General features: G+C 31.5%; 1 protein-coding gene across 5 annotated transcripts; it reads right to left on the bottom strand.

Moving 5' to 3' along the window:
* Nucleotides 1-9,198: 9,198 nt before the first annotated feature.
* Nucleotides 9,199-19,454, bottom strand: LOC122311324 (homeobox protein knotted-1-like 6). Of its 5 annotated transcripts, none has more exons than XM_043125854.1 (6): nucleotides 18,728-19,453; nucleotides 18,002-18,121; nucleotides 17,738-17,873; nucleotides 10,276-10,514; nucleotides 9,702-9,875; nucleotides 9,199-9,488 (listed from the first exon to the last, which is right to left on the bottom strand). In XM_043125854.1, the coding sequence occupies exons 1-5, from the start codon at nucleotides 19,043-19,045 to the stop codon at nucleotides 9,717-9,719; spliced, it is 972 nt and encodes a 323-aa protein (XP_042981788.1). In that variant the 5' UTR covers nucleotides 19,046-19,453; the 3' UTR covers nucleotides 9,199-9,488; nucleotides 9,702-9,716. The 5 variants fall into 5 exon arrangements, with proteins under 5 accessions (XP_042981788.1, XP_042981791.1, XP_042981789.1 ...); XM_043125857.1 differs by lacking the exon at nucleotides 9,199-9,488 and having other exon boundaries at nucleotides 9,553-9,875; nucleotides 18,728-19,130; nucleotides 19,243-19,453; XM_043125855.1 differs by lacking the exon at nucleotides 9,199-9,488 and having other exon boundaries at nucleotides 9,553-9,875; nucleotides 18,728-19,130; nucleotides 19,249-19,453.
* Nucleotides 19,455-22,469: the final 3,015 nt, after the last annotated feature.

Raw genomic sequence — 22,469 nt, 5'->3', positions numbered from 1 at the left:
TTAAGCTTTTAATTCTTTTCATAATAGTTCATTCTTTTAACATTTCTCTAGATTCATCCATGAGGTATTTTGCACCTCAACCTCCTGTCCTTTCTACAGCTGCCATTGGTACCATGTTGCAGTAAGAAAATAATAATTTGGCTAATAAGTTAGATTTCGATGCTATCTACGACTTGGTGAGTCTTGGGACTCGCTACTCTTCTTCTATTGTTGCTTTTTCTCAGCGGCTACAAGTCAGAAATCTTGAAGATGAAAAACTTAAAAAAAAAATTGTTGTACTTCAACAAATTGTTCAAGAGTCTCACACAAGGGAATGAATCATTCGGTAGAAGAATAAATAGTTGAAATCTTTGTTACATTCTTCATTCCGCTTGCCAGTTCTCATGGATAAGAATGACATGATATTGTATAAAGAGAATGAGCGTCTCAAACATGAGGCTGGAATCTCAAGTTTATATAAAAGTATTTAAAAAATCTCTCTCTATTTTTATTGACTTTGGTCTATCTTTAAAGAGATATTCATAACATGCATCATACTTATTTCTCTTCTAATCATACATAATCTATCTTCTGGTAAAAGTTTTGTAAAAATATCTACTAACTGATCGTGTGTGTTTGTGAACTCTAGTACTATATCGCTTTTTGCACATGATTTTCAAGAAAATGATATCTTATTTCAATATGCTTAGTTCTAGAATGTTGTATTGGATTCTCTGAAAGATTTATAACACTTGTATTATCACATTTGATCGGAATGTGATTATACACAAGTTTAAAATCTTCAAATTGTTGCTTCATGTAGAGAACTTGAGCACAACAATTACCCACAACAACATATTCTGCCTCAGCAGTAGATAGTGTAACAGAATTTTATTTTTACTAAACCAGGAAACTAGTGCATGACCTAAGAAATGGCATGCTCCACTAGTACTTTTTCGATCTATTTTACAACCAGCATAATCAGCATCTGTGTAGCTGATTAGATCGAAAGATGTGTGTTTAGGGTAGCATAACCCTAAGTTAATTGTACCACTAGAATATCTAACAATGCGCTTAACGGTAATTAAATGAGATTCTTTTGGAGATGATTAAAAGCGTGCACATAAGCATACACTAAACATAATATCTAGTCTACTGGCTGTCAAATACAATAAGTTACCAATCATACCTCGATATACATTCGAGTCAACTATCTTACCGATTTCATCTTTATCAAGTTTAGTTGATGGACTCATTGGTGTTCCAATTTCCTTAGCACCTTCCATCTCAAACTTCTTCAATAATTCCTTAATATATTTTAATTGATTGATTAATGTCCCATTTTTTACTTGCTTAATTTGCAATCCGAGAAAGAATGTAAGTTCTTCCATCATGCTCATTTCAAATTCTTCCTGCATAGTCTTAACAAAAACTTAGCACATATTTTCATTAGTAGCACTAAATATTATGTCATCAACATAAATCTGAATCAAAAGAATATCATCATTTTCATATTTAATGAAAAGAGTTGTATCGATTTTTCCTCTTGAAAAACCTTTTTCAATCAAGAAACCACTGAGTCTCTCGTACCAAGCTCTAGGAGTTTGTTTTAATCCATATAGTGCTTTTGTGAGTTTGAAAACATGATTTGGGAAAATATGATTTTCAAAACTTGGAAGTTGCTCAACATATATCTCTTTATTTATAAAACCATTTAAAAAAACACTTTTAACATCTATTTGAAAAAGTTTGAAATCTTTATAACAAGCATATGCAAGTAGCATTCGAATAGTTTCTAATCTTGCGACTGGTGCATATATCTTATCATAATCGATTACTTCTTCTTGATTGAAACATTGGGCTACAAGTCGAGCCTTATTTCTAATAATGACTCTGGACTCATCTTTCTTATTTTTAAAAACCTATTTTGTTTCAATAATAGTATGATTTTTGAGTCTATCAACAAGTGTCTAAATATTATTTCTTTCAAATTGATTCAACTCTTCTTGCATAGCAAGAATCCAAGATTCATCAAGAAGTATTTCATCAATATTTTTTTATTCAATCTGAGTTAGAAAAACAGTATGATTGCAAATATTTCTAAAAGATGATCAAGTACTTACACCTCGTGAATGTTCTCCCAAAATTTATTCCACTGGATGATCTTTCACAAATTTTTACTGTTTGGTTGCATCTTGTATTAAATTTTGATGATCTTTCCTATGTTTCCATGTTGAACTTCCTCTATTGTATTCTCTTTGTTGAGATTGAGATTTTCCATATTATTTATACCTTATGTTTCTTCATCAGTAAATTTCTTAGAGAGTAGAGAATTAGATTCATCAAATACTACATGTATAGATTCTTGTACAGTCAAAGTCTTTTTATTGAATATTCTATAAGCTTTATTATTAGTAGAATACCCAAAAAAGATACATTTATCAGATTTTGCATCAAACTTGCCTAAATTATCTCTGTCATTCAAAATAAAACATTTGCATCCAAATACATGAAAGTAACCAATGTTGAGTTTTTTCTCATTCTAAAGCTCATAAGGGGTTTTATCTAACTTAGATCTTAGCATAACTTTATTTATAACATAACATGTAGTACTTACCACTTCGGCCTAAAAATAACTAGACAAGTTGTTCTCATTTAGCATTATTCTTGCCATTTCTTGAAAATATCTATTTTTCCTCTCTACTACCCCATTTTGTTGATGAGTTCAAGAAGCAGAAAAATTATACCCAAAATCATTTTCATCACAAAATGTTTCAATATTTTTATTAACAAACTCTTTTCCCTTATCACTTTGGATACTTGAAATAGTATAGCCATTTTTATTTTGAATTCTCTTATATAACTTGGTAAAAACATTATGTGTCTCATCTTTATGAGCAAGAAAGATGACCTAAGTATATCTAGAAAAATCATCAACAATAATAAATGCATAATATTTTCATCCTAGATTTACAACTCTATTTAGTCCAAAAAGATCCATGTGTATCAGTTGCAATGGTCTAGTAGTGAAAATATATTTCTTGGTTTTAAAAGAAGTTTTTGTTTATTTACCAAATTGGCATGCATCACAAATTTTATCTTTAAGAATTTTTTTTTTGTAAACCTCTCGCAAGACCATTTTTTGAAAATTTGGAAATAAGTTCCATGTTGGCATGACCTAGTCTTCTATGTTATAGCCAACTAGTTTCATTTTGAGCTGAAAAATAAATAGCATCTTGTGAGGTAATTTCTTCAAAATCAATTATATAAACATTGTTGCTTCTAAAAGCAATAAAACAAATATTACAATTATAATCATTCAAAATAATGCATTTATCTATTTTGAAAGTAATTGTAAATCATTTATCACATAATTGACTTATACTCAAAAGATTATGTTTTAGACCTTCAACAAGTAGAACATATTCAATTATGATAGAAGATTCATTACCAATTTTACCTATTCCTAAGATCTTCCCTTTCGAGTTGTCTCCAAATATCACGTGTCCTTCTTCTTTAAATCTAAGATCAAATAATTTAGTTTTATCTCCCGTCATGTGTCTTGACTATCCACTATCTAAAAATATTTATTTTTTATTTGTGGAGGACTTCATGCATACCTGTAAAAACAATTAAAATATTTTTTTTGGTACCTAAATTCTTTGGGTCCTTTATTTATTAGTATTAAAAGAAACAAAATTTTTAGGAACCCATATGACCCTAATAGTCATTGTATGCTTTCTTCTAATAAGACAAGTATGATAATTATGACAATTTCTATTACAAAAATTACAAATAGCATGAGACATATATGAAAAACTTGAATGATTATAATAATATCTTTTTTTGACAAAATTATTTTTATAAAAAAAATTTTGAATATCAGACTTTGATGTAGAAGGATTCTCAAAGAAGTATTTATAAGATTTGTATTTTTGTTTTGGCATATATCCCAAGCGTGCCTTGTCAAAAACACATGTTTAACTACTAAGAAGTTTTTCAAAATTTCTTTTTCCATTCGTAAAGTTTTCAACAATATTTTCTAAATCAGTTTTCTTCTTCTTCAACTCAAGATTTTCATCTTTCAAAATGATACTTTCTTTTCTTAAAATATCAATTTCATTTGTTAAAAAAGAATTTTTCTTTTTTAAAGCAGTATACTTGATACCCAATTTTTCAAGTTTTTCATATATTTCTTCTAAAATATTTTACAATTCTTCATATGAAGGATCTTCAATATTATCAAGATTTGTTAGCTCAATGTCATATTTAGCCATAAGACAAAGATTTGCTGATTCTGCATTGCTTGCTTCACCATCTGAGCTACTTAAATCATTATCCCATGTAGCTTTCATTGCTTTGTTACCATTGTTTTGATTTTTCTTTAGCAGAAGATAATCTGACTTGATATGACTAGGCTTATTGCATTTATAACAAATTAAAGTATCATTTTTACCTGAATTTTTATTGGAAAACTTTTTGAAAGATTTTCTTAGAGGAGTTTTATTTTTTTTTAAGAACATCTAAATTTTTCTTGTTATCATCGTAACTTTTTCATCTTTGTCATCATTTTCCCCATCTTCATTACTTTCACTTTTATGAGGAACAGCTTTAAGTGCCAAACTCTTCTTTGGCTTTCCTTCTTCTTCTCCTCTTTTTAATGTGTACTCATGGGTAATAAGTGACCCGATAAGTTTATTCACTTTGAGCTTCTTGAGATCTCTAACTTCAATAGTCGCTGTCACTTTTGATTCCCAACTTTTGGTAGAGAGTTGAGAATTTTTCTTACTATCTCCACCTCAAAATAAATTTTGTCAAGAGCTGTCAAGCTGTTTATAATGTTAGTAAAACGAGTGTGCATACTAGAAATAGATTCATCATCATTCAGCTTAAACATTTCATATTCATGAGTAAGAATACAAATTTTTGATTCCTTGATTTGCGAAATTCTTTCATAAGTAACTTCCAAGTTATCTCAAATTTCTGTTACCGTAAAATAAGTCATTATTCTATTAAACTCATTTCCATTGAGAACATAAATAATAAATTTATTGTAGTTAAATTCAAAGTATAAAATCTATCGTCTTCACGATCAAACTCTTATTCTTCCTTTTTTACCTTTATTCTATCAACCACTTTTGTTGGAATATAAGGTCCATTTACAATGCATTTCCAGATTTCTCGACCTTGAGCCTGAAGGAATATTCATATTCTAACTTTCCAGAATGAGTAATTGTCTCCACAAAAGAGTTGAGGCCTACTGCTAGATTGACCTTCACCAAATGAAGCTGCAATGTTAGCCATAAGATCTTAACTCAAAAGATAGTTAATCTTATAACAGAGCTCTCAGCTCTATACCAATTGTTGTCCAGATGACTAACACAAGAGGAAGGTGAATTGAGTTGTATTTAAAAAAAATAACAATTATAAATTAAATATAAAATATAAAAAAAATACAAAACAACAATAAATATAAAGAGTAAGGGTAAGAGAGAAGCAAACTTAGTATGTTAACGAGGTTCGGCTCTATTGTCTACGTTCTCGCTTTAAGCTACCCATTGAGGATTCTCAAATTCACTATTCAACCTCCTTCAGGTGGAGATAGAAACCTATTACATCTTTGAACAATATCGCTAAAAAGGATCCGTGTAAAACACTATCTACGCTTGCAATCACCTTACACATGCTGATTCAACTATTTCCTGTGTAAAACACTTTCTACACGTACAAGGGTTATACACACCCTTTTATTGATACAATAGTTAATAGTGGGTAGGTTATATCATAAAACACTCTCCAATGAGTGAAATAAGAATAATACAGCGCAAACTATATTTCTCTCAAATGAACAAGACTTAAGGCTCAATGCTTAGAGAAGAGAGAATGGAAGTTTTGAATGAATGTTGTATGCTCTTGATGTTGTAAATGTGAAACTCTCAAATGATCTATTTATAGGCATATAAGACTTCATATTCAAATTTAAAAAGATTCACATGTCAAAAACAATATCGTTCAGTTTTTCAAAAAATTCAAATAAAAAGTTCTTCTTTTTCAATTGTCAAGACAATATCATTCATTTTTCAAAAATTTCAGACCCAATCTTTTACTTTTGGCATATGACAAAAGGAGCACACTTTACTTTTCAAATATTTCTAACCTAATCTTTTTACTTTTTGCATATGACAAAAGGAGCACACTTTACTTTTCAAATTTTTCAAACAAAAATATCTACATTTTGCATAAATAAAAAAAATCAATCACTTTTGAAAATATTCAAATAAAACATGCACATGTGAAAGATGATAATCAATCATTTTTAATATTTTTAAAGTTCAAACCTTTAATCATGTAATGCACATGTGAAAGATGACAATTAATAATCTTTCATAATTTTCAAAATGCATATGTTGAAAATGTATTTTATTTATGATAAAATATTAATTTTAAGCCTTAATCCTAATTTCGAATTTTTAAGAGATTTACAACATCACTCTATAACTTTAATGTGAACTTGTCCCTTTCTTGATCATGCTTATTTCTTTGATGTGCTTAACTCTATTGTGTAGACAACTTGAGTTTGAGACTCTTTTATTCTTTGAATTTATTTGTTATCATCAAAATTCATATGTTGATATGTAATTACACAAAATTTAAAACCTTGGATTCAACACTTTTATCCGCCGACAACGTTTTAAATATTTAATGGAAACCTGCCGTGCATAATGGAAATCTGTAGTTATAATTTAACTGCATTTTATTTATATCTTATAAATAAAAAATATTTTTTTAAAAAACTCAAACATATCAAATCAAAATCATATTTCAAATAAAATATTTTAAAAAATATTGTTTTATACGAAGATTGTAGAAAAATTATAAAGGAGTTGTTTTATCATTTTTTGGAAAAAATTTTAAGTGAGTTGAGATAAAATGATTTAATATCAAAATAAAAGATTATTTTTTAATATTATTTTTATTTTAGAATTTGAAAATGTTGAATTATTTACTACATTTTGTGTAAAAATTTATAAAAATTATAATGATTAAACAAGATAAATTGAGATCAACTCTAACCTAAATGGGACATCCACTTCTCTTGACATTCTTAAAATTTTAGCATTGTAAAAACATGGTATTATGATATTATCGCCGTTCCAAAGTATTGCCTAGTTAAGAAATTATTCCTTGAGACGTCGGTGATACAGTGTTGTTGTGATCCTCATGCTCAAGCTTTTCCAAATTAGCATTAACAATTACCAGCCTAACCATTGATCAAATTTTCTTAAATATTTGATTTTATTAAAATTTTTGGAGCCTTAAGATCATAAATAAACTCGTCCAAGACTTAAAATAATTCGTAACGGTGATTTCACTAACCTATTTGTATACACAATGTCCATTTATAATAATAAGATATTTTAATCTCAGGTTATAGGTCACTTCATTCGTGATTCAAACTCACGTGATGCCTTCTTTCTCTGAAACTAATTGTCATGAGTCGAGTCATCTATCTAAAAGTGAGTGACATTCTTAAAATCGTCTACGACCCCAATAATGACATTTGATAGCAGAGAAACTCCCACTAGAGAAAAATCGAATGCTGGATATCACACAGCATTATTATATCACAACACAATCCCATTCACAACAAATGAGAAACCAAGAGGAAGATTTGCTTATTATAGAAGTATATAAGCATGTTAAGAGATTTTCTACCCATTCTATCTTTTCTTGTGATCACTGTCGTATACATGAAAGTCATCTGGTTCAGCATTCCTGATGATTGTTATTTCAGATGTTGAAACTCATCGTGCTGTACATTGCTTTACTGCTACCAACTGCGCCACTGTTTTCATTTTGCAATAGGATTCGGTTGCTTAAAAGCCAAAGCAATGTAAGGAATGGTTCACATCATTAACTATTTTGATAAATTTTATTATAATTATTTTTTTTTTTATATTTTTTTAGAGTTTCGAATCTAAATTTTCTATTTAGAGATATGAGACATATGCTATAAAGCCATTAGACTATTAGACACTTGTCTGAATTAATTTTTTTTAATATACTACTAATTATATCACTGAAAGAATACCTAAAAATAACTGCACATAGAATTTTTGTTTATTTATTCTTTCTTATTAGAAATCTTTAGATTTCTCAACATTTTACTTCTTTTTGTTGAAGAAAAACCTTTCATATTCTGTGATGTAAACTTTTCGATTTCGCGACCTTTCCTCTACTCTAATAGATGAAAACATTGCCACTCCTTTTCATATAATTGAAAAGAGAAAACCCTTCGATTTTCACCTCAAGTGCTTGACTAAGTAGCACTAACAATTTAATTATTCCAGACAACATATTGGGCAAGATTACGTCTACTGAACTTTAAAAACTATATTAAAAATACTGAAATAAAGGAGATTACTATTGATGTTACTACAGTTATAAATTGTAATAGTGTCATGTACTCCTTTTAAAAAAAAACAAAATTTATTATTAAAAAATTAATTCTTTTATATAAATCTTATATTTATTTATTTATTTTTTAAATATGTATCACTTATGTACTCTATAATTACAAATATCATTTCTCATATAATAATATCCTCAGGCTTCTTCGTGTAAGCCTTTTACGAAAGTTTAATCACCTTTACTTTTAAATAAATCCATCGGATTCTTTTAACACTACTACAACTACTAATGAACCACACGAATTAAATAGTTAAAAAAGTGAAATCCAAAATGAACCACACGAATTAAATAGTTAAAAAAGTGAAATCCAAAACCAAAAAGCTTTGATTTTGAATGCTATTGTGGTGGTCCTTTTGGTTAAGGTATTAGAACAAAATATTTCAATACCGATATCATTTCAAGAAAATCTATACATAATAAATTAATTATATATGTATAAAATATATTTCAAAATAATATCAATACAATTTTTAAAAAGTTAAAACACATATTTATAAAACTCAATAATAATTTTAAATTCTCAATCCAACTATTTAAATAAAATAATCACTCATCTTTGTCACAAAAAGAATAGTTGGGATTTAACTTTTAGTTATCAAGAAAAGAGAATTTAAAAAAATTAAAAAGTCTTTAGATGTAAAAAGTGAAATGAAAATCATAAAAAAATCAAAACATAAAAATTCACTAATTTTGGCCGATGAATTGAAACTGATCAGTATTGAACAAAACACACCGGTAATGTAGGTATTTGATCCAGTACAAACAGATATATTTTTTGTACCAATCACTGTTCCAATACGAAAAATAATCAACAGTATGGTTCAATACAAAATTTAAAACTTTGCCCAAAACACACCATGATGCTCGTACAAGATCTCTAAGTATATCTTTCCAGGGTTTCCTTCACCAAATTCCTTCCCTTTCTTGACTCGCCTTGAATCAAATCTCTAGAAGGATCAACTTGTGAAATAAGTACTCAAAATTTAAGATAGATCACATACATGCCAAGGCAAGCCAAGCTGGGGGGACCAGTCAACCTAGTCATCCAAAACTATGTGAGCATTTCCATTATGTCGTTGTCGGTCAACTTCCAAATTTACATGACGAGAAATGCAATTATTATTATTTTTTTTTTCTGTGCTAGGAAATCAAAACATATCAATATCAGCCAAGTTTCCCTTTCAGAATATACATGAAACCAACACAAGCATGCATTAATAGTCAGGAAAGACATTTGTGTATGTACATACATGCACGTACATACGTCAGTCATCTGCAAAGAGTTGTCCTGAAAGATTATCCATAACAGCAAATTGCATATTCTCAGATGGTTTCCAATGTCTCTTTCTTTGATTTATGAACCAATTGTTAATCTGCTTCTGATCTAGGCCTGTTGATTCAGCCAGCGCAATCTTATCAGCTTCCTGAATGTTCATGCAAAAGCAAATTATGGTCATCAGACTCTGCCTAAAAAGTATGTGAACTAATGCCCGACACAAAATCTCCCTACACTACGTCCATTCAAGAAACGAAGCACAAGAGAGGAACATCCCCAAGATATAAAGAATACAAAATTCTGGACAATCTTGAATTTTTCTATTGATCCAGTCTAAATTCTCTCTGGCTCCCTCAATGATATTTTTAGGTTCATTGCCGACTAAAGGTAGATCACGATTATTTATGAGTTTTTGAATCGAAGTGAAGCCATCCAACAGAAATTTATAGCTACTGCCATAACCGCCTTGTGATTATGCAATTATAATATGAATATGAGGTGCACAACACTGCATGGTTGATAAACGTGAATTTGAAGAGATGATTTACCGTTGGATATGGCCATTTACAATGAACATTCCACCACTCAAGCAATGTTTGCCTTGCTTCTCTTGGTAGCTTTCCTTTCTTCTTCTTCTTTGAGAACTCCAGCTTCAAGGTACCAATGTGACTGCCAAACTTCCGTAGAAGCCTATCTTTGAGATCTCGGTCTTCACCCCTCGGTTTGGCGTCTTGAACCTCCATCTCTCCTCCACTAAGATCCTCGTCAGATGATACAGCACCTTCATCTGGCCATTAATTTCAAAGCCAACTCAAGAAATGGCATGCTCACAAGCAATTAAGCATAAACCGTTACGACAATCTCCTTACAAAAGAAATGAAATATGATTTTTTTTTTTTTTTTGGTCCATGCCAATGTAAATTCAAATGAAATCCATCCAAGACCAAATTTAATAAATATACGCCTACACAAAACAAGCACGTCAAAGATAGTTTTAACTTTTAACATTGTTTCTGTTAAAATTAAAAATTAAAAAAAATTATATTAATAATAATAATAATATATAATATTAATAAATAAATAAATAAATAAATAACGGGGTCAGAAAGCTTAATATATAGAGAAAAGATTTCTTAGAGGCCAAATCTTTGTTTTGGCAACTAAAGTATTTTACATGCAGTAAAGTTTCACTTGGCGAGTTATTGTAATATAAATACATTTTAATACTTTAGCATGGCCCCTCAAACTATTGGTATAATACTAGATCCGGCGGCTGGCTGGGCATAACCGGATTCAAATCTGGGTTTTAAAATCACCCCGATAAGCTCCAAAAATTCCAATTCGTACGTAATCGGATATCTGGGTTTATTACCTTTTTTTTTTTTCTTTTTTAAAAGAGACTTTTTTAAACTTCTAAAAATGTTTTTATAGTACATTTTTTTAAATTGAGGTCTTGGCTTTGACTAGGTTGGATTGAGTAAATTGAATGAGGTCTTGGCTTTGGCTAGGGATCCTAGAGACAACATGCGATTCTGAATTCCACTACTGCAAAGATCAGCTCTATGTGAGCTCCACTTGCTTATTGGTGTCGTAGAAAGCTTATTCTACCTGAATAGTAGCATATGAAGATTTTACACAGATAGTGTGTTAGGGCAAAGTTGAAAAGCAAAAGATACCACAATGAGGTGACTTTAGAAACTTGCTAAATAGGAAAACGAACTATAAAGAAATACCATTCCAAAAGTGTATTATATATCCTATTCACCACATTCTCATACTAAAATACATGATGATGTAATGCATCTACTGACATTCAAATGTGCTGGGTTAAGTATTGTTACAATAGATTGTAAATATAATAATTTACTTCTTCCAATCAATTTAATTTTTTGAATTAAGTGCTCGTTTAATTGTTTAAAATGAAATCAAATACGAAGTCTTGAATCCAAAATCTTAACTTTACACTCTGCGGCATTTAAAAAATAGAGATACAATATTTACAGTTATAAAATACGTAAGAACCACGCACTCCTTTTAAAAATAATGAGTAAATATAAAATTCATATAAAAAAATAATTTTTTAATAATAAACTTCACATATTTTAAAAAAAAAATATGACACAGAGACATCTATCTATTATTTGGATTCTCAACCTATTTTGGGGGTAAAGAATTTTCATCTCAAATTTAAAATTCTCATCTCATCATTACACATTTTCCAAATTCTCATACAAAATATAATAAATAATTCAACTTTTTCAAATTCCAATATAATTTTTTCAAATCCCAAAACAATAATATTACTAAAAATAATATTTTAAACTCTCATCTCAAACTCAAAATTCTCAACTCTATCCCCAAACCTCCCCGTATCATCTCATCTAATTATTATAATTTTTTAAAACTAGAATACAAAATATAATAAACAATTTAATTTTTTTAAATCTCAAAATAATAATAATATTAAAAAATAATATTTTATATTAATTTTTAATTTTTATCTTAATTCAACTTAACTCTCTTAGACACTTGTAGCCAATATATACCGTTACTCTATATTAATAAAGGAAAAATATAATTATAAACATAATTGTGTATTAATCTGTACATCAATATAATGTGATTGATCAAAAAGTAGATTTTAATGAAAATAATGTTAATTTAAATTTTAAATATAAATAAATCAATATTAACATATAGATTAATACGCGACTGTTTTTATAGGCAGTAAAACTCATTAATAAAATCTTCGACCAATGGTAAAGCAAGACAAGAAAGATCGAAGAGGGCGTGGAGTGAAAGGGAGGGGCCCACAAAAAACTTGTAGGAGGGAGGGGCAGTCGAGGAGACAAGGATTTGACTCCAAATGAGAGGGTACAGTGGAGGAGCCACGCCTATTTGGTGGCTAAAGAAAAAGAAAAAGTTTAAAAAAAAAGGGGTCGGTCCAGTCACCAGTATCGTATGGTTGCATCGGTTGTCAGTGGCAGTGAGTATGAGTCTATGAGAGTTGAGAGAGCCACAACATCAATATGTCAGGTTCGACAAGATGGTACGGCCACCCATAAATCCTTCAACCACAGTCTTATAAATCCCACGACCCTCACGCTACCCAACACCCTTCCTTCCTTCCTTCTTTCCTTCGCGTGCGGCCCAATGTGATTATGGGACCCACAGTCTCCACTCTTTTTTTTTTTTAGTAATAATTTCTAAAATCCTCTTACAACAATTATATAAATATAATATCAGAAAAATCGGAAAGATTTGAAAAAAATATAAAATAAATTTTACGACTTTAAACCAATGTCCCCAACCTTAATCAACGAGGGTGCCAAGCCGACACGGGAAAAGCAAGCGTGCCAAGCGAGAGGTTTCATTTTTCATTTTTTTGGAGCGACTAAAAAGAAAAAAAAAAAAGACAATTTAAAGGAGTCAAATGTAAGTTTATGTAACCCCAAAACAGAAGTTGGAATGGTTACGGGGGACCCTGCAAGGCCAAACTAATTAGCGGAAACCCGACACGTGTCCTGAATATCATTAAGCTCGAGGACCCATGACTGGAGGCCACAACAGAACAGATGTCGTTAATGGAAATTGTTAGCACTAAGCAGGAGTTGGCCAGAAAAGAAGGCCCAGGGCGTGGGCTCTCTCTCTCTCTCCCCATAAAAGCTGAGCAACGCAGCGAAAACTGCGGGAGTCCATGTGAGTTTAGCTCTGGAACGCCTCGACCACCCGCTCGACCCGGGCTAGCTTTTTTACACGACAAAACAAAACAATACAAAGTTAACTTCCCCCGTCATTTTATTATCCCATTCCCCTCCCCATATTGCCCCTCACGTTCGATCACACCTCACTCGCTCATCAACAAAATCACCAGCTTCAGGCTAGGCATCCCTACAAACCTTTCCTAGAACCAGAGTCTGACCCAAAGAGAATCAGTGAGAGGAAGGAAAAAAGTGCACACTGCAGAGGCATATACACTGCGAGAATAACATATATGGAATCCCCAAATTGCTAATCCTTCGGCGTGGAAAATGGAATTATTTAAGTACCGAAACTCTGGTGCTTTTGTCTTTGTTAGTTACCACCCAAGCTTAGTTTACCATTTATTCGTAATCCACCCAGTAAAAAGGACAAATGCCGAAGCCAGCATGCACCAAAAGCAGCGAAATGCATGCAGTTCTTGCTTAACGCAGGAAAAGGCAGATGTAAAGATAGAGAAGGAAACAACTCAAAAGGTTCAATGACATCTTGTTTCTGAATCTAAAGCAATGCCTTACACGAGCAAAGTTGATGTAGCAAACATATGGCTAGTCCAAAGTTTCCAAACGACTACTCGAAAAGGACGAAAGGTTCTTTGTCTACACAAAGATGTGGACATTTCAATCCGTAGTACCACTATATATATAATTCAATGCAGACTATTCTACTGTCATTTCTAACTGGTATTGTCATATTCCATCCACACATCAAGGTACTGTCATTTCTTCTCTTAGCTTTTTCTTCCTTTTTTCAAACATAAATATTAATGCATGAGGTATAGAGATAAGATTGCTTGAGATGAAAGTGCAAGATCAAAAAGGAGATTGTATCAAACAAAAAGCTTCTCTTACCTGGAATACCAACCCAACCACTTACAATGACCTAAAAGTGTAGGGAGGAAAACCATTGGCTAAAGAAACTATAATCAAATAAATAAATTCATTAATGTAAATAAATGCCAAGTATGCAACAACTTGAGAGTAAGCAACACTTAGAAATATGCTCCGCAAATGCTAAAGTTTGTAAAGAGAAGCAAAGGTCTCTTGAAAACAGCCATGCCAGACGGGCATCTTAAAAATCCAAGCACGTGAAAATATGCCAATATAATGTCCAAACGGACATCTGCAATGGTCGGTTATCTGAAAAATGTTATCCCTTTTCTAATATTTTTAGTAAGTTAAGGAATCATAGTTTTGCAAAAGAGGAATAAGAGAACCCACCAAAACAAACGGTAGAGAAGTGAATATAAAATGATCATAAAGCATCGCCAAAAAGTTTTGTACTTTCAAATAAAAAAAAATTATAGTAGCAAGCAAAATCCAGCCAGATTACCGTGTGAGACTATCTACAAATCTCTAGCAAAACATTATAAAATGTCTTAAAGATCCGGCCCTGTGCAAATGGAAATAACGGCAGCCATTTTTGCTAAAGACACTAAAAATAAAGCAGAAATCGATGCTAGAAAAGTAAAACAATCATAAATAAAACTAAAGTAGATTTCAAATCTAACATATCACATCAAACAACGTTAGTATTTTGCGGGATCTTTTCATGGCTAAAGCATTTCCCAAAACTAAAAAATTAAAAAAACAGTCAATGTTACTAGCAAATGCAAAATTTTCTAGCTCACCTTATTTTTACCTGTTACATAATTGAATGGATAGTCATATAGCCTAGTGCATGTCCGAGCAACTAAGACTGAAGAAAATTAAAACTTAACTGGATGTCAAGGAAGCCAATACCAGCAGCTCATTATCATGCCAAATTAAGATAAATCCTTTCAAAAACCAGTGACACAGGCACATGTGATTGGTAAAACCGAATAAACTCCCTTCAGATTTTGTTCAATATTATATGTCAAACTACACTAAACAATTTCCAAGAAGGTATAACTGTAACTTTACTCAAGCAAGTTGTCAGCCCTTAGACAATTCCCAAAGTTCATTAAACATGATCTCCAACCATCTGTAATGTTTTGCTGTTGCTGTATCGGAACTTGAAACTTTAGTATACTTAAAACTTTAGTTTAGAAGCCAGCGAGACATCAATGCTTGCCATTATCTCATATCAAAATTTAGACAGGCGCATGTAACTTAAAACAGACATATTAAAAGGTGCAATAAAATATAAGGCATCACAATGTTGTCTTAAACTTTTAATCATTTTGTGCTAGAGAGAGAGAGAGAGAGAGAGAGTGCTTCACCCAATCAGATTAAAGAAAAGAACCCATGCACCCTCAAAAATTTAACAAACTACATACTCATAATATCAATGGAAATCAAAGCACAAGTTATAAGTCAAGTGCTTTCTTTATGAAGTAAAATTAAGCAACAAAATCATCTTGAAAAGATATAAACTAATTGTAAGCTTAAATCATCTTGAAAAGATATAAACTAATTAAAGCTTTCTTATTACATAAAATATGCATGATGAAAGGGATAAAATAAGGAAAATGCTTGGGTGCCCTCCAAATGTGCCCACCAAAAGTGCCCCCTAGTGTTTTTTTTATTAAATGTTTAACAAAGTTACCACTAGTGAATTTGTGTGTGTATTATTACTTAACATTAAAAAAATAAAATAATCCAAATACACTAGAGGGCACTTTTGGGAGGCATATTTGGAGGGCTTCCTAGCATCTTCCATAAAATTACACCCCCCCCCCCTCTTTCCCTCCTCAGCAAGACAGTTGCTTATCTATGATGAGCCATAGCTTTCTTTCTTTCCAACTTGCTTCCTTTTTTTTTTTTTTTTTTTTGGTTTGCAACTTGAAGAATGCCTCTTACCGTAGACAGTAGCTGAATAAATTGTAGGCTTAATCCACATAAATAAATGGTTTCAATTTTATAATCATGCACAAGTTATCAACTTATCACCATATCCCTAGCCATACCATTAACAAATCTCAATTCATTCCAACATGGTACTTTCCTTTGGCGTAACATGTGAAATATTTCATGTTAAAACTTCTAGTCTCACATCAAAACATTTATTAAATTTCGACTCAATTAACTTGGACTCTTTAGAGTTCAATAATTGGTACAAGAGTCAAAACCGTAAATTGAATGACTTGAAAATTCATGAAATAGTTGGTCAATTGACACATGAACTTCATAGACTCAGTTACTTCAAAGATTACTAAAGAAAGCAGTATACAATTGCATAATCTTCATCAATCTATAAACATGAAGTTAGAAACTTTCTTCATCGTATACAGACATGTTTGGTTTGAATATCCAGCACTCATCTAAGCCAACATGTCAGCATAAGTTAAGTGAGATTGACATTTACGAGTATGAGTACATGATGGAAGCTTTTGAAATGGTTTTCTAAATGAGCCAGATTAATACAGCACATGCTTTAAAGCTGAAAAACCCAAAGCATAAGAAAAGAGTCATTATCTATCTATCACTAGATAGAGATCACTTATCAATCTCCAAGGAAGAACCTATCTGTAAGAAGCTACACGTAGCTACGATTCTCTAACACTAATGGTGTTAACACTGAAAACAATATTGAACGTAAGTGTTCTGACTATCAAACTACAACTGGATATGCCACGGATCACTCGATTCAAATACCCGAAACGTCAAAATCAGAAATTTCTAGTTCAAAAAAGTTGATACTTTCAAGCCAAAGCAACAAACTGAAAAGAGAAAAGGTTCAAACACTGTTATAAATTATGTTCAATAAACAATGAAGAACCAAGACTACATATGCTAATTAAGAGAGCATCCCCGGTCATAATCACCAGCGTATGCCAGTGGAAATAGAAACAGTCACTGATCTAAGAAGTAGGTGTCAATCATAGCTAGGGTTTTTGTTTGTTTGCGGGACAGTTGCAATATCCAAAGCTCTTGGTTATAAGTCTACGAGTCTTATCCATCGTCTCCATAAGTAGGTTCTTTGCAGGAACGAAAATAATATAGAGAGAGAGAGAGAGGGAGAGAAAGAGAGAGAGACTAAAACTAGGAAACCGAAGGATGTTGCTTCACGTGTGTTTGCTATGCTAACGTGAGCCGAAAACGCGCTATCGTGCGCCATGAACCGAACCAGAAACGTCTCCTGGTCTTGTAGTATCAGCGGAGATAACGAAAGATTTGGATCGCGCTAGCTTGTGTTTGTTAAAAAGAGGCGCAAAAACCAATAAATCATGGATACGATCCATCAGCAAACAATTTATGACCACTGTGTGTGTGAGTGTGTCTGTGTGTGTGTGTGTGAGAGAGAGGGAGAGAGAGAGAGAGAACCGACCAGAAAGGCTTCTAATGGAGGCACCTGTGCAGAGATTGCTGAGCTGCATTTCGATCTTGTTCAAGAACGTGGTTGCCTCATCAAAAGGTCTCGAAAGATCGGATTTGTATTTGACCAACATGTCACAGTAGGTTTCCTTCACAGACAAAGAAAGGCAAACAAACTTAGGAAGCAATTGAAGACAAAACCTTAATATGGTACTTATATAGCGGAAGGAGAGAGAGAGGAAAAGGAAGGGGGAGGGGGCAGAGGGGAGGGGGGGACCATGAACTCATCGAGCTCGGGATCGGCTCCTAAACACGTGGAAACAGCGTCTTGATTACAAAAGTCATTTTCTCGCCGGATTTCGTCTAAAAAACTTGCTATCTCTGGAGGCGCCCCTACCTGCAAAACGAAGAACATCATTTCTATATAGGCATCAGACCAATCTACAAATACAAAAGTTGAAGACTCAAAAGGTGCAGCAGCACAACTTAGGAACTGGGATTTCTTTTCTCGGAGAAATGGTAGGAGAATCGAGCTGAAAACAACATGGCTCGCCATGTATTCAAAAACAATACATGTCTCGGATCGTCCAAACCAGAAGGAAAGACCAAATATACTCCAAGCACTCCTTATTCAAACTTACAATTAACTCTGACTAGCTTCATCAAAGCCGTAGTAAACATCAGGAGAGGTAGGTCGAAATTAAAAGCCACAACTAGAAGCAGCTCAAAATTCCACCACTTCCACTTCCAGCTGTAGTACATACAGTACTTGACCCAAACCGACACATAATAATTATCATCACGATTTAAAAAGCCCAAAAGAACAAGCCGTATTATGGAAACAAAACAATTTTGAGTAGTTTGTGAGAACAGATACGAAGAAACAAAAGTATACCGCCGACTAGAACCAACGAGATGTATTTGTACAACATGTCCGAGAGGACTAGGAACTAGACTAACTGCTGGTCTTGCACCAGGATAGACGATAAAAGCCGTTATTCACCTTTTGACAATCGATGTAAGCTTGAAGCAAGCGAGGATAGAAAGGATGGGAGGCGATTTTGGCTTTTATCATGCTGGACATGTCCTCCTGGAGTTGAATTTCGGGAGTGATGGAAGCGGCTTCAGAAACAGCCGAGGCCGCCGAAAGCAGCTCGTCGGATCCGAATAACGGAATCCGATTGTCGCGGACGGCACTCGCGGAGGAAAATAAGCTCTGGTAATAATCCGCCGACGGTAGGATCAGATTTTCCGGGGACATCAGCGTCTTGTAGTTGTCCGAGTAATCCACAGCTGAGTTCAGACCGTAGAAGTCGTCCATCACCAAGGCCTTCCTAGCTACCTTTATCCGTCGACTAGGCGTCCTTCAAATAAAACAACAGTTGTGGACTACTACTGCGATGTTTCTGTATTAAAGACGGACAGGAGAAAGAATGAATTTTGAGATTTTCTTAAGAAGAACAGATAACAAACATAGAAAACTGGCTCGAAATTTTCTTTGTTTTTTTGTGTTTTTACATATACTTTCGATAGAAAGATTGGATTTGCTGGAATTGGAGTAGCAGCGCTGCAGTGAAAAACTCCTTGGGAAGGGTGCTTTTTTTTTTTTATTTAATGGCCAACAAACTAGCAAAGATGCTCGGGAGCTAGAGGATGAGAGCTTGAGGGATTTTCTCTTTTCTTTCTTTCTTCCTCCTCCTCTCTCTCTCCTCCTAGTTTCGTCATTTCATCTCTATTTCTGTGTACTATCTACGGCACTTAATAATTTAAAAAAAGTGATTAATTTTGGTGCCCACCCTAGCAATGCGTACGCAGTGAAATTGTTATCATGCATCCTTCTGCCATCTATTTACTTTTTTTTTTTTTTTGATTTTTTTTAATTTTTAATTTTACTTAATTATTAAGAAAGTAAATATTAATAAAATTATATCTTTTTAAATTTTTTATTCATGATTAAGGATATTAAAAAAATACTTATAAAAAAATAATAAAAAAATTAAAAATAAACTTGAGATTAGATGGATAATAATAAGATAGTAACTCTATCACTACCTGTTTATTAATATAATTGATTAAAATAATTATTTTATATTAAAAAATAACTCAACCAATCATATTAATAAAGTATATAAAGTATAAACAATAATAACTATATGTAACAGAACTCATTCCATAAATAGTCATTTCTTGAAACTTCATCTATTATTCGTTTGGTTAAAAACATATAACAAAACAATATAACATCATTAAAAGGGTTATGCTAATTGAGTTAGGTTCACTAAGAAAGAAAAAAGTTACATTAAAAGTCTTTGTTACAACTTGAATATAGAGAGTAGATGTAAGGAATGATGATAAAAAATGAAAAAATCTCTAATAAGTTTTTGTCCAAATCAAATTGTAGAAAAATTTACACATGAAATTTCCTCTGCCGAAATTATTGTTACGCATACAAGTATTTTGGATAGCACTAAATGAGCAAAAGGTTCACTTCATATTAAGGCCATTTAGAACTTAAACTCAACTGAAATTAATTCAGTTTAATTTAATTTTAAAACTGAATCTAACATCTAAGTACTCAATTCTCAAATTATTAAACTTATCTCAGCTCAAAACATCTTTACACATTAGATCCATAACTTTTTCACCTCAACATCTCTTTACATGCGGGATCCATAATTTTTTTTAACTTTTCATAAATATATCTAAACTTATCTTAATATCCAAACACATTTAAACTCATTTTAAGTAGATTTCACAAAACTCAATCCACATCTCAACTCATTAATATTTATAAATAACTCGAATCTATTTTAACATCCAAACAGAATTTTAATGCCCTTCAATTTTTACCCGAATTTGAAGGACATTGACCCAAAGAATGATAACTACATTTCTCTTCACAATATAAATGAGTTTACTACCTTCTGAAAAACTTGTATTGCGTGACCCATCTTTTATATATATATATATATATATGTGTGTGTGTGTGTGTATATCTCGCATAAAACAACTCTAAAAATCTAAATCCATTTAACTTACTAAAATTCATCTTTCATGTAAACAAAATATTAATCTTTGGATTCACTACAATTGATCAGATCATAGATCTTTTTGTACAAAATTATTTGATTTGATACTAAATAACTTAAAATCAATTCTTGATGTAGCTCAAAATAAAGAGAGTTGATGGGTACATATATATCGTGTTAATTTCTCACTTGTACTACATGAAAAATAAAAACATATAAAGACAATTACATGTTTAAGAGATGATATTTATAGTTATAGAGTGTGCAAATTTCATGTATTTTTTATATAAAAATTCAGAAATACAAGATCCATATGAAAAATTAATTTTTTTAATAGTGGAACCCTTTTTATTTAAAAAAAAAAATATTGCACTTGCATAATTTATAATTATATCTAATATTATTTTGCATATTTTCCTGTTATTTATTTTTAATATAGCCCATGTGAAGCTTTCATTATATTTAAATCAAAATAATCACACAAAGAACAAATATTGAAATAAGAGTTTTCAATCTTGCACCTGTAGCGATTAACTAGCTTTTAATTTTTTTAAATTTATAAAGTATTGTGAAACATCACGGTGTCTTTCGAAGTTTCGATGGCCGAAATAAATGTTTGGCAGTAGGGAAAAACTTACTCAAATACGGACTAGTATTTGGTTGTGTTTGGATATTATTGATTTGAGTTAAATTTTTTTATAAATAATAATAAGTTAAATAGGTATAGTGAGTTATGTGATATATATATATAATGAATTTAGATATATTTAGATGTTAAAATGAATTTAATACTATTTATGAGAAATTAAAAAAGGTTACGAGTATCACATATAAAAATGTATTGAGTTGAAAAAAATTATAAATTTCACGTATTAATAAATTTTGAGTTGAAATAAATTCATTAATTTAAAAATTAGATATTTTAATATTAAATTTAATTAAAAATTAAATTAAATTAAATTAATGTTATCTGAATCATGTAAACAAACGGGTCTTACTATTAAGAAGTAAGGCTAGCTGATGGGTCAGTCGGACTTAACCCACCCGTCAAATTCAAAACCGCTGAGCTCATGATTAGCAAGCCTGACCATTACCATTGTATATTATTATAAATATAAAATACTTTTTTATTTAAAAGAAAAGTCGGATTCTCATTCTTGATTCTACTTTTAATGTGTTTCTTATTTTTCTTTACCCCTTGTCTCCCTTTAATTCTGGCCTGTCTCATTTCTCTTGTCTCCTCAACCACCCCATCCCAATTCTCGGGTTCCATTTGGTAACACTTGGTTATATTTGGTAATTCATATGTTTTCAGGTATTTTCATATTATTTTATTATTATTTATTAATTATTTATAAACTATTTTATTATTATTTACCGATATCTTAATATATTATTAATATCCAAACGGACTACCTTCAGCCAATAGCCATGTGTATCAAATTTCTATACCAATTTCATGGAAATGGAAAAGTAGAACCCATGGTCGTGAGGATCTCCATGAACACAAACTCATGGTGAGTTTGGTTGAACTTTATTTTTTGTTGTTGATTAGGGCATGGGTTGGATGGGGACCCCGATCAGATGATGGACTCGACAACCCTATTAATACACTCAAAATTTTTATTTTCCTTCTATTTCCTACCCTAAATTTATCATTCAATGCGAATGTTGAGTGAGATATGTACTTACATAAGATCATGGGGATTCAAGATT

The sequence above is a fragment of the Carya illinoinensis genome, chromosome 5, assembly GCF_018687715.1.
Source record: "Carya illinoinensis cultivar Pawnee chromosome 5, C.illinoinensisPawnee_v1, whole genome shotgun sequence".
Classification (NCBI taxonomy): Eukaryota; Viridiplantae; Streptophyta; class Magnoliopsida; order Fagales; family Juglandaceae; genus Carya; species Carya illinoinensis.
The sequence above is the reverse complement of the archived record's forward strand: the minus strand, read 5'-3'. Positions and strand labels throughout refer to the sequence as shown.

What these genes read in the sequence shown, in the direction of transcription:
- LOC122311324 (XM_043125854.1), bottom strand. Translation starts at nt 19,045, where the DNA reads ATGGACGACTTCTACGGTCTGAACTCAGCTGTGGATTACTCGGACAAC. An exon ending in CCGAGCTCGATGAGTTCATG is followed by an intron (nt 17,874 to 18,001) that starts GTCCCCCCCTCC and finishes TTGTCTGTGAAG; the next exon opens with GAAACCTACTGTGACATGTT. An exon ending in GTAAATGGCCATATCCAACG is followed by an intron (nt 9,876 to 10,275) that starts GTAAATCATCTC and finishes ATGAACATTCAG; the next exon opens with GAAGCTGATAAGATTGCGCT.